Here is a 12495-nt window from a genome sequence, read left to right on the forward strand (position 1 = left end):
TGCTCCTTTTGGCAGGAAAGAGAAGTCACATGTATTAATTAAGAACACAGAGGATGGTTTAATATTACCTGACAAAAAAATAACTTTGGCCGCTACGGCAGGGAGGGTTTGTCGACGGTTAAAGACATACCAGTAAGGAGATGACAATAATGAGTGAGAACCTCAAAACACAGTGAGATACAAGAGAACAAATTAAGTTAAAATGATGCAAAAAATTCGGTTCTATAAACTGGATTATATTGACAGAGAAGCAAGTCACACTACCCAGCAGTCTAACTCCTAACAACATTTAGACACTCTGCAAAGAAACCTGGGGGAAATAAACATATACCACCCCCTGGTTCTCATGATAAGTGTACTTCAAGTTACTGAACTCTTCAACGTTTGTCATAAAAATGACCATTTATTTTATTTAACGGTGTACACAGGAAGACAATCTGCACATCAGCTATTGAACATAATTGATGTAAACAAGCTCAATGCACCATATAGAAATAATTATGTTCAGTCTTGTGTTTTTTGTAAAAACTATTATTTTTTGAGTCGTCAAACAAATGTCATAACGTGTTTCTCAATTGAAACTCACGTGGTGGGACTGACAAAATGATTGAGCATGAATCCACTCTCCATAAATATCTCTGAGTAAATGCTACCAATGACTTACGCAGTTGATCAGGCAAATTATGATAATAGATTAGCTGTGATCATCTCGGAGTTTTCTTTAAATCTTGTTTTTAACCTGTTGACACTATTTGCTGAATGGTGATTTAAAAAAAGTTTCTTAATTGTCTCTCTACAGAAACCATGACCACTGAGGCTATTCCAAGAACCACGACAGAGACAATTGTGACATTTATACCAACTACAGGTAAAACCACCACAACGATTGACGGAAATCAACTTGACAATTAGCAAAAGACACACAATTGATGGACGGAATGCAGAACAAATCAAAACATTCACCCCCAGTCAAGAGATCTGGGTTAATTCCATCATTCTTTTGCCCACCATGTCACCCCAGTTTAGACCTGGCCATATGCAAATCAGTCTTGACCCTGTGCCTCATGGGAACAATCCAGCCCGAACTGCCAAGCGATGGATTTAGGCCCAGATCCCTGTACTCTCGGTGAATGTAAGACATTGTTCTGCATTCTGTCCATCAATTGTTGTTTTTGCATTTGTCACCCTGAGTGGGACGGGTGTGCCCAGATGTGGGTCCCGTGCTCTCTATGCCACTGGAATCAAGCTATCCTGGCTGAAGAGGAGTGAAACCCCGAAACCGGTTCTAGGATGCTTGTTTCCAGTCCAGGGAGGACCTGAGCTGGCAGTTCGGGCTAGACTGCCAGATTATGATAATAGATTAGCTGTGATCATCTCGGAGTTTTCTTTAAATCTTGTTTTTAACCTGTTGACACTATTTGCTGAATGGTGATTTGAAAAAAGTTTCTTAATTGGACAGCCCAGAGGGCAGGGTGAAGTGTATTTTGGTCACCATGTCACCCCAGTTTAGACCTGGCCATATGCAAATCAGTCTTGACCCTGTGCCTCATGGGAACAGTCCATCCCGAACTGCCAAGCGATGGATTTAGGCCCAGATCCCTGTACTCTCGGTGAATGTATGACATTGTTCTCCATTCTGTCCATCAATTGTTGTTTTTGCATTTGTCACCCTGAGTGGGACGGGTGTGCCCAGACGTGGGTCCCGTGCTCTCTGTGCCACTGGAATCAAGCTATCCTGGCTGAAGAGGGGTGAAACCACGAAACCGGTCCTAGGATGCTTGTTTCCAGTCCAGGGAGGACCTGGCCTGGCAGTTCGGGCTGGACTGTTCCCATTGGGCACAGGGTCAAGACTGATTTGCATATGGCTGGGTTCAAACTGGAATGGCATGGTGAGCAAAAAAACGATGGATTTAGACGCAGATCCCTGTACTGGGGTGAATGTATGACATTGTTCTGCATTCTGTCCATCAATTGTTGTTTTTGCACTTTTAGTTGGCATTTTCCCACTGCATCCATTTTGTGCCTGAAGCTAGGGAAGAAGATTAGTTTTGTTTTAGCGGAGTTAAGCGTGAGGGACTTCCGAAGCAGCAATCTGGGTGAGGCAATGGAATCATTGCATCAGTTTCACATTATGTTTGGTACATTATGTGTGAGCGTATTAGGCTGTACAGCAAATGGGTTATTGGGAAAGATTTTCAAAAACATACAGTTGGATTTTTTACAAACAACAAAAAGAAAACATAACAGTTTTTATAGATGACATATTCATAGCGCTAACACAAATATTTAGTTGCTATGATGCAACATGACATTGGCCACTTCATTTGCTATTTCTAGCGCAAGTGCAACAGAGCCTTCCTTCACAGAGAAAAGTATTTTAAATACATTTTGTGCTAATTGGAAAGGAAATACAATGGTGAAAAAAGGAAATGTGGAACCATTAATCATATTGCATTCTATACTGAGAGAAAGAAAAAGCAGCCAGTGGAAAAACGCAAAAAGAGACAAACATATCACATCCTACATGTTGCATTTGGATCGATTAGCGCAATTGCCTGCAAAGGAGGATGTGGAAATGGTCCTACGGTGAACATCCTTGCCTAATATTGAAGATGCTCCTTTTGGCAGGAAAGAGAAGTCACGTGTATTAACTAAGAACACAGAGGATGGTTTAATATTACCTGACAAAAAATTAACTTTGACTGCTACGGCAGGGGTGGTTTGTCGATGGTTAAAGACATACCAGTAAGCAGATGACAATATTGAGTGAGAACCTCAAAACACAGTGAGATACAGGAGAACAAATTAAGTAAAAATGATGAAAAAACATCGGTTCTATAAACTGGATTATATTGACAGAGAAGTAAGTCACACTACCCAGCAGTCTAACTCCTAACAACATTTAGACACTCTGCAAAGAAAACTGGGGGAAATAAACATATACCACCCCCTGGTTCTCATGATAAGTGTACTTTAAGTTACTGAACTCTTTAACGTTTGTCATCAACTTGACCATTTATTTTATTTAACGGTGTACACAGGAGGACAATCTGCACATCAGCTATTGAACATAATTCATGTAAACAAGCTCAAAGCGACATATAGAAATAATTATGTTCAGTCTTGTGTTTTTATAAAAACTATTCCTTTTTTGAGTCATAAAAAAAATTTCATAACGCGTTTCTCAATTGAACCCCACATGGTGGGACTGACAAAACGATTGAGCATGAATCCACTCTCCATAAACATCTCTGAGTAAATGCTACCATTGACTTATGCAGTTGATCAGGCATATTATGATAATAGATTAGGTGTGAACATCTCAACGTTTTCTCTAAATCATTTTTTTAACCTGTTGACACTATTTGCTGAATGGCGATTTTTAAAAAGTTTCTTAATTGTCTCTCTACAGAAACCACGACCACTGAGGGTATTCCTACAACCACGACAGAGAAAATTCAGACACAAACACCAACTAAAATTACCCCAACAGCTGAAGGATTAGAAGGCGCCAGTACGACACCAAGCACAACATCAACCACTACCACGACAAAACCAACAATCACAACTACCACTACTGCCTCCACACCCCCTACATCAATCACTACCACGACAAACCCAACAACCACAACTACCACCTCCACACCCCCTACATCAACCACTACCACGACAAACCTAACAACCACAACTACCACCTCCACACCCACTACATCAGCCACTACCACGACAAAGCCAACAACCACAACTACCACTACCACCTCCACACCCACTACATCAACCACTACCACGACAAAGCCAACAACCACAACTACCACTACCACCTCCACACCCACTACAACGGAAACTACTACAGTCACCACTACCACCCCTTCTACGACTATCACAACGATATGCCACTGTTTACATGAAGGAAAAATATATTTGCCAGGTAAGACCTCTTATTTTGGTTTATAAACTCCACTAATCGATGATCTGTATTTTTAACCCAGACACTTCTGATTTGTAGTGCTATAAAGATATGTGACCCCAAGTTTAGCTGATAAAAAACCTTCAGCTAAATTCAGATTAATCCAAAATATGTTCTAGCGTACTTTAGCAGAGATGCCTATATGATTTTTTCACCGATGTGTTGTTGATCTAAGAGAGATTCGACAGTAATCACGATCTCCTTTATGAGGTGTTGAACACAGGACCTAACTCAAAATCAATCTCTAAAACTGATAACTTGAACCCTGGCCGAGAAGCTAATCTGAAATGCCTTTATTAGACAGCGAGCACAAGCTTTGCCAGTCAAAGAGTTCACAAGAGTTCTTTATAGCTTTCCCTCTTCCAAATATTGATTTTGCACTATGACAGAAACTCCTTTGGTAGGGCCAATATGACGCTTTTAGCCTTACATTTGAGAGAGGATCGGCAGCCCTTCTCTGAGGCAGTCACCCTCGCTCAACACCCATAGTTAATATGATTTCATTTTCTTCAATTGGGTGTTCTAAAGAGACCTTGACCCTCTAATGTGCACTGCCTACATCATAGTAAATCCAGCAATATGATGATTTGTTTTTTGGTTCAAGGCAGTGCTTTAAATGGAGATGTAGAGGTGCAGATACTCACTATCCACCTGTTCACTTCTGAGGAGTACTGGCTTTCTCCCATTCACTGTATTGCAGCAGTGCTGGGTAGTGCAGCTACACCCCTTTTCATATTAGAGAAGTGCTGGTTCTCAGTACCTGCCCGTTTATGACAATGGGTCAAAGCTTTAGCAATATCGGAAAATGTATGAATAGCAGTCCGATTTAAATGTGCAAAAACGCGAGCCTGCTTGATAATGTTTATACACTGCTTGTAGAAGAAGTATCCCCAGCCTTATTAGGTCAAATGCCAGCGCCTAGAAGGGATATCTTCGCTTTCACCCCTCACTCTCCCCACAGGGGGTTTCTCTCCTGTTGAGAGGGGTAGGAGCACCCTGTGTATAGAGGCCAACGCTGGGGGTGGTAAAAAGTGCCCTGGGACACCCATCACCTGTCAAGGAGCACAAGGTGTAAGAGGTAAAGGGCAGCACAGACCCATAATGAAGTTGTTGCCTCTGTTCGCTATCTTTAGCATTTGCATACAAACAACACTGATTGTTACACAGCTTGAAATATTGAGGCCACAATTCACAGTTTGAGAGCAGAGGGCAAGCAGTGCTGCCAAAACTCTTCTTAAAAGCACATTGCATTTATTTGTACTTAATATTACTCCCTCTGAACATCAGACTAGTAAAACCGAGATCCCTAAACCTCCCTTTTCGCACTCATGACAGAAACATCAACGATATCGGCTTAAAAAGAACACGCCCATCAATCAATGCCACTAAATGTCCCCATCGCCCTGTGTTTATGTTCCCTACAGCGCAGGCGCAGTGATGACTGCAATCACGATGTGAATGTGGGCCATTAGTACGTTCACTAAAGCTCTCCTGCCTCATTTCACCAAGCTGCCTCTGCGTGGCAGCAGAGCCCTTCCTTTCCTCCTGGCCAAGCAGTGTCTCAGGAGGCAATGCTGCAGCAAATGGACCCTTGTTTCTTCTTTGCAGACATCTCCACGTGCGCTTCCCTCTTCTCTCCCATCACAATGGCTCGTCCATGCGGCGCACCAATACCCACAGGGCCGTTCCAGTACTGTTGGAACAGTGTTCCACAGCATCCGGTATCCGTGCTGCCCGCACTGTCCAGGCAGGGTCTCTGTCACAGGTGCCATACGCTGCAGCACTGTATTTAGCACTATGTATACTTACTACGAAATAATATATGATAAGGAATTACCGTCAAGGAAGTTAGGAACTGACTCGTTGTTTTTTTATTACATAGGTGAGATGATCTACAATGGAAGCAGTGGCAACTGGTGTTTTTCTGCTTACTGCAATGATTACTGCGATACAATCTATGCTGGCTGGCCCTGTTGGACGACTACTCCTGGTACAACAACAGAAACAACAACTACCACTCCAGTAATCACAACTACACCAACTACTACAACAACAACCACTACACCAACTACTACAACCCCAGAGATCACAACCTCGGAAACTACGACTCCAGAAATCACAACACCAGAAACAACAACTCCAGAAATCATTACTACCCCAACTACAACAACAACCACAACAACTACAACTTCAGAAACCACAACCCCCAAAACTACAACTCCAGAAATCACTACCACTTCAACTACGACAGAACCAACAACCACAACAACAACTACATCAGGAACAACAACACCAGAAACTGCAACTCCAGAAATCACTACCACTCCAACTACGATAACACCAACAACCACTACGACAACTACAACATCAGGAACCACAACCCCAGAAACTACAACTCCAGAAATCATTACCACTCCAACTACGACAACATCAACAACCACAACTACAACTGCAGGAACAACAACCCCAGAAACTACAACTCCAGAAATCACTACCACTCCAACTACAACAACATCAAAACCTACAACAACTACTACAACTTCAGGAACCCCAACCCCAGAAACTACAACTCCAGAAATCACTACCACTTTAACTACGACAACACCAACAACCACAACAACAACTACAACACCAGGAACAACAACCCCGGAAACTATAACTCCAGAAATCGCTACCACTCCAACCACAACAAAATCAACAACCACAACTACAACTTCAGGAACCACAACCCCAGAAACTACAACTCCAGAAATCACTACCACTTCAACTACGACAACATCAACAACCACAACTTCAACTGCAGGAACAACAACCCCAGAAATCACAACTCCAGAAATCATTACCACTTCAACTACAGCAACACCAACAACAACATCAGGAACAACAACCCCAGAAACTACAACTCCAGAAATCACTACCACTCCAACTACAACAACATCAAAACCTACAACAACTACTACAACTTCAGGAACCACAACCCCAGAAACTACAACTCCAGAAATCACTACCACTTTAACTACGACAACACCAACAACCACAACAACAACTACAACACCAGGAACAACAACCCCGGAAACTATAACTCCAGAAATCGCTACCACTCCAACCACAACAAAATCAACAACCACAACTACAACTTCAGGAACCACAACCCCAGAAACTACAACTCCAGAAATCACTACCACTTCAACTACGACAACATCAACAACCACAACTACAACTGCAGGAACAACAACCCCAGAAATCACAACTCCAGAAATCATTACCACTTCAACTACAGCAACACCAACAACAACATCAGGAACAACAACCCCAGAAACTATAACTCCAGAAATCACTACCACTCCAACTACAACAACATCAAAACCTACAACAACTACTACAACTTCAGGAACCACAACCCCAGAAACTACAACTCCAGAAATCACTACCACTTTAACTACGACAACACCAACAACCACAACAACAACTACAACGCCAGGAACAACAACCCCGGAAACTATAACTCCAGAAATCGCTACCACTCCAACCACAACAAAATCAACAACCACAACTACAACTTCAGGAACCACAACCCCAGAAACTACAACTCCAGAAATCACTACCACTTCAACTACCACAACACCAACAACCACAACGCCAACAACTACAACTCCCAGAACTACAACCCCAGAAACAACCACTCCAGAAACCACAACCCCGAAAACTACAACTACAGGCACCATAACTAAAGAAACTACAACTTCAAGAACCACAACGACTCTAAAAACGACGACCTCAAAAAGCACCCCTCCGACCACCACACCAACAACTGTTCCAAGCACAACTAAGCTGCCAGGTTGTCCCTTTGAGCCACACAGAGAGGTACGTAAATTGCATGTCTGCTAAAAGCAATGCTGTTCATTTAGTGTTTTTTTAAGTTCGAAACCCTGTACTGAGAATGATGATAATGATGACAAATAGATAAGAGGTTCAGCCATACGATCTGAAAATAAGAAGGCCACAGTCTAAGAATGTGCAGCATTCACAAGCCATCAGCTGTTATGGGAATACTATCCTATGAGCCAAAACGTTACAAAATATTTCGCATTTTTGTGTTTTTTTGGTTAGAGTGTAAAACAGTAATGGTTGCTCTTACTCATCTCTTCTTTTTGGTCTCTAGAACTCATGGGCCCTCTTGCTTCCGAATTGGGTATTGCTTGAGTCTGCCTTAGAACATTCCATCTTAGAAATTTCCATCTCGTTGACACTGCTAGAAATCTGACATTTCTAGGTCACCAATAGCCTTTGCTCTTTGGGGCTCCTTGCAACCTCGAAAAATAACTTCTTGCATTCCTCTTCCTTGTGTGCAGGTTTCTCCTACAGTGATAACATACAAGGCTCCATTATTTAACTCAAATGTCCTTATTTATTGTGGAGTTGGTCCTTGCCTTGCTCTGTAGATTGTGCTTGTGCCCGCCCAAGGAAGTGCTAAGCCAAGAACCGCATGGCATCTTTGTTCTCTCCCTGTACTTTATGGACGTCGCACGGCTATGCCACTGTGTGCAGCCCACTTCTTGGTGGAATAGTGGTACTTTCACTGCTAGTTTTCTTGTCTGCAACCCCACCGTCCCGCTGGGATACTGTATCACCCACTGTGTGGCCAATCTAGCCATGCCAGTCGGTGGATCCTCAGCATGGGGAGGCTGGCTTCAGGGGAGAGGTGGTGGTGGGGTGGGGGGCAGAGCTCCCTTGGTTGTCTTGGAGGCACTGCAAGTCTGAGTGGCAGTACAGTTGGCCCCCAGGTTGCAGATCAGCATGATCCAACCTTGAGGAGTTGAGGTAGGGCTTTTGTTTTAGCTCTGCAGTCCGGAGCATCAAGCAGGAAAAAGCAGACAGCAGGAAGCAGAGCCCTGCAACCACACTTATAACTAGCAGCCAGTTATAGTATCGGGAGAAAATTCAGACAAAACCAGCCCATGCAGAGTTTATACTTGGGAATTGGTCATTATCTGGAGTAGGAAGTTTGGACTTGATCTGGAAGGATTCTTAAGGATCTAAGCTCCTCATTAATACAACGACTCCTTGTGGGTGGAGGCAGCGATCGAGATAAACAAGGCAAGGTAAGTTCTGATCACCATTTTTATATAGTTTTATTAAGCTTTTGAAATAGTGGTGGTGTTGACTTCTCTCTCATAGCGGAACATTTTAACTAAATGTACTGAATTAACGGTCACAATGACCATTAAAAAACGAAGGAGTCGCTCTATTTTAGTGAAAAGGCAGCATGCGGCAATAAAAGTAAAAAGAGGAAGGAAAAAATTCCTTCATGTTGGTTCACTAGAAGGTCTTCTCCCCTCTATTTCCGAACTTTTCCCGAAACAGAAAGCGATTACACCAGGAAAGCAATCCCCAACAAGGAAGGAAAATGAGGCAGAAGATCCCCGGACTGGCTTCTAAAGCACTGCAGAGAATATTTCTTTTAACAACCTTTCTTTATCTTCTGAAGCCAAAAGTATTCGATGTCAAGGAAATATGACGAATAATGATGACACTGATGAGAATGAGATGGGAGAACTACCCCTTGATTATACACTCCCTGATGTGATTCTGAGTATGTTACCTCAGGACAGGAGGAATAAAACGCAAAAGGAATCAATGAGACTTTCAATAGTACACAGAGTGAAGAGCTAACTTGCAGTAACGGTGATTCCTGTTCACCCAAACCTATGCCGATTCCCTCATTTCACCCCACAGGAGAATATGTACACGTTTCTGAAGCATGGCATACACTTCAGCGAAGTCTTGTATCAATGGCGTTACTTATTTAAAAAAAACACAAGTAATTCAGTTCATAATCTGGAAATCCTAACTGCAATATTAAAAGTCTTACCTAAACAAAAAGTTACTGAACAAGATGAGTGTAGAGTTTAAACAAGAGCAAACAGCTATTGAGGTTAGTAAGTGTAAATTAGCAGAGAATGATATGAAATGAACAAGGTCATGGGCAGCGCAAACAGAGAAAAAACAACTTAATAACGTTAAAGAAAAGCAGAGCCAACAGCCTTAGGAAATGTCTGCTCCTTACGGAACCTATTCTCTGAAAAACAGAGGACCAACAACAACTCTCAGTACTCATTTCTCTACCATGCTACTTAATAAAAAATAAAAATAAAAAGAAGATAAACGACAGACTAGATGAATCTAAATTAAATAGGCCAATGGAAAACAAGCAATAAGGAACAGAAGTAATATGTAATCAGAAAAAAACGAAAAGGGATAAAGCAAAACTCAGAATTACTAAAAAGTGACCAATACAGATAAGATTTGATGTAAACACTGATGATCCAAAATTGGACAATGAAGTAATTTCGCAACTAACATGGAGACAGCTATTGGTGAAGGGATGGAGGCATATCCTGCCTCTCCCTCCTCCATTTGTGCTGAAGCATATGGAGAAATAGATCCTTAAACTCCTGAATTCAATTTTTCCATTAGCAAAGGAAGTCTAGACCTGGAATTATAGTGCCAGGTGTAACTTCAGAGCCACAGAATATATCGTTAGAAAGGGCTGACCTAATTCTCTACTCTTGAAATTACAGGCCTGTTTCCAAATGACACCATTCCATTCTATAGACAGAGAATACTCTGTGTTTTGCACAAATATTCACAACTTCAAGCCTGTTTTCAGCTGAGTTGAAATTGTTTACTTTTCCGTCAAAACAGGTTTTGTCTACTGTGCAAGTTGAACTTAATACCAGCAATTACTATGAAAGGGCAAGACATTCTCTGTAAGAATAGTTATGATGTGCGATCTGTCGTTAATAGTGTTAGCGAAAAGGGAAAATTGAATGGAGATCATTTTGTAAACTTGATAGAAGGAAAAAAACAGCAGGTAATCCCATTTCTGTTATCATTCAAATCAATGAAAATTGAATCCAACATGGTAGATTCTTGGTCTTGGACAGCCAGTACAATAAACGGAAATAAATTAAGTACAGAATGCAAATTGCTGTTTTAGCAAAAAATATGTCCATAATCTCTTGGAATATAACTTCTTTTTGTAGAGATAAAATAGCTTCATTACAGCTTTGAATCCCACAAATATTTGCTTACATGGCGTAATGAAAAAATCAATCTGAATACATACTTTGTAATAGATACTCCTGCACAGGCAGTAACTAAAGCGCATGCAAAAGCTGAACGCACAATATTATTGTCAACTGATTTTTATGGGACTTGGAAATTCTTCCCCTTTCTCTCCAAAATGTGCAAGGTGGTCAGATACATTTTCTGACAATGGAAAATCAACATAGAAATTATGTTCTTCCATTCAACATATATATGTACCTTCTTGACATCACAATACTCAATTTTAATTAGGATACTAAATCCGATTGAAATTATATTGAAGCACAGAATTAAAGTTAGCATGCTGTTAATGGGAGATTTCAATTCCCAAATCTCTAATGTTACATTATCTCAGTGTTCAAATAAGGCACTGGAAGATGTATGGAATATACCCGAGTCCTTATTTCCTAGCTCAAAGAATGTGGACCGAAGAAGCAGAATGCTATTGGAACCTTTGAGAATAATAAATGGGGTGATAATGAATGGAAGGGTGGACCCGGACATACCAGCTGCAGCAACAAGGAAAGGTTGTATAGGAAATTCTATTACAGTCTATGTAATAGCCACCTATGATCTATAGAGTACATTTGTGGAGGTCTGTTTCAACTTTTTTCAAGATAGTGACCATGAAGCTTTACTCATGGCACTTGATTTACAGGCTAAAAAACTGTGGATTGGTCATTGGAGATGGAAAATGCTAAATCACAGGTGGATCCAATATGTGGCAAGGTATTTTGGAATCCGGGTCGATCTAAAAAGTGAATGATTTATTAAAAGTCTATCAAAATCCAAATAGAAATAAAGTGCTGAATCCAATAACTGCTTTTACAGTATTATCTTGGAAGTAAGGAATGAGAGCTCTAAAATTAGTGATCGGCCAAATAGAAAAACAATTCGTTTTTCACTACAACAAGTGTTATCTCTCCCATAGGTTAGCATTGGAGCTGACTTGTAACACTTTACGACTGTAACTTCCAATTGGGAACAGATGCAAAGAATAGGTTTGGTGTCTCTGGACTCTCAATTTAAAAACACATCTTTCAGTGAAGTTGGTTTTTAAATTGCAAGACTGAAAATGCTACCTTTAGAAACTTGGCATTTTCTTACGTTAACCATTCTATGCCTCTGCTTGTCTCTGGAATACATGCCTGGGTTGGGTGGCAGATGGGTTCTGTGCATTCCCTCCAGACAGTCACACACAAAGAGATCTGAGGTGTGCCCTGCATATGCTGATGGCCCATTACCAGGCTGATGGGTCTTTCTGAGCTAGAATGAGAGGGAGGAGCTGACACTGCACCCGAACAGGGCGGGGCCTATCCCATAACAAAGAGTTGCATACCTCCCTGTAGTGTGTCTGGAGCCAGGACATGGAAGGGCAGGGCCTTGTGTACTTCAAAGACTTTTTGTTTGAAGTCTCC

General features: G+C 41.4%; 1 protein-coding gene across 1 annotated transcript in view; it reads left to right on the forward strand.

The window, feature by feature from the left end:
• MUC2 (mucin 2, oligomeric mucus/gel-forming) overlaps positions 1-12495 on the forward strand; it is a 165956-nt gene that overhangs the window by 116683 nt on the left and 36778 nt on the right. The window contains exons 39-41 of the mRNA XM_085644898.1: positions 800-868; positions 3413-3928; positions 5850-7831. Of these exons, the coding sequence (XP_085501024.1) occupies positions 800-868; positions 3413-3928; positions 5850-7831 (2567 nt within the window). The remainder of the gene's footprint in view (positions 1-799; positions 869-3412; positions 3929-5849; positions 7832-12495) is intronic.

Source organism: Triturus cristatus, chromosome 3_1 (genome assembly GCF_964204655.1).
Source record: "Triturus cristatus chromosome 3_1, aTriCri1.1, whole genome shotgun sequence".
In the NCBI taxonomy this organism is placed as follows: domain Eukaryota; kingdom Metazoa; phylum Chordata; class Amphibia; order Caudata; family Salamandridae; genus Triturus; species Triturus cristatus.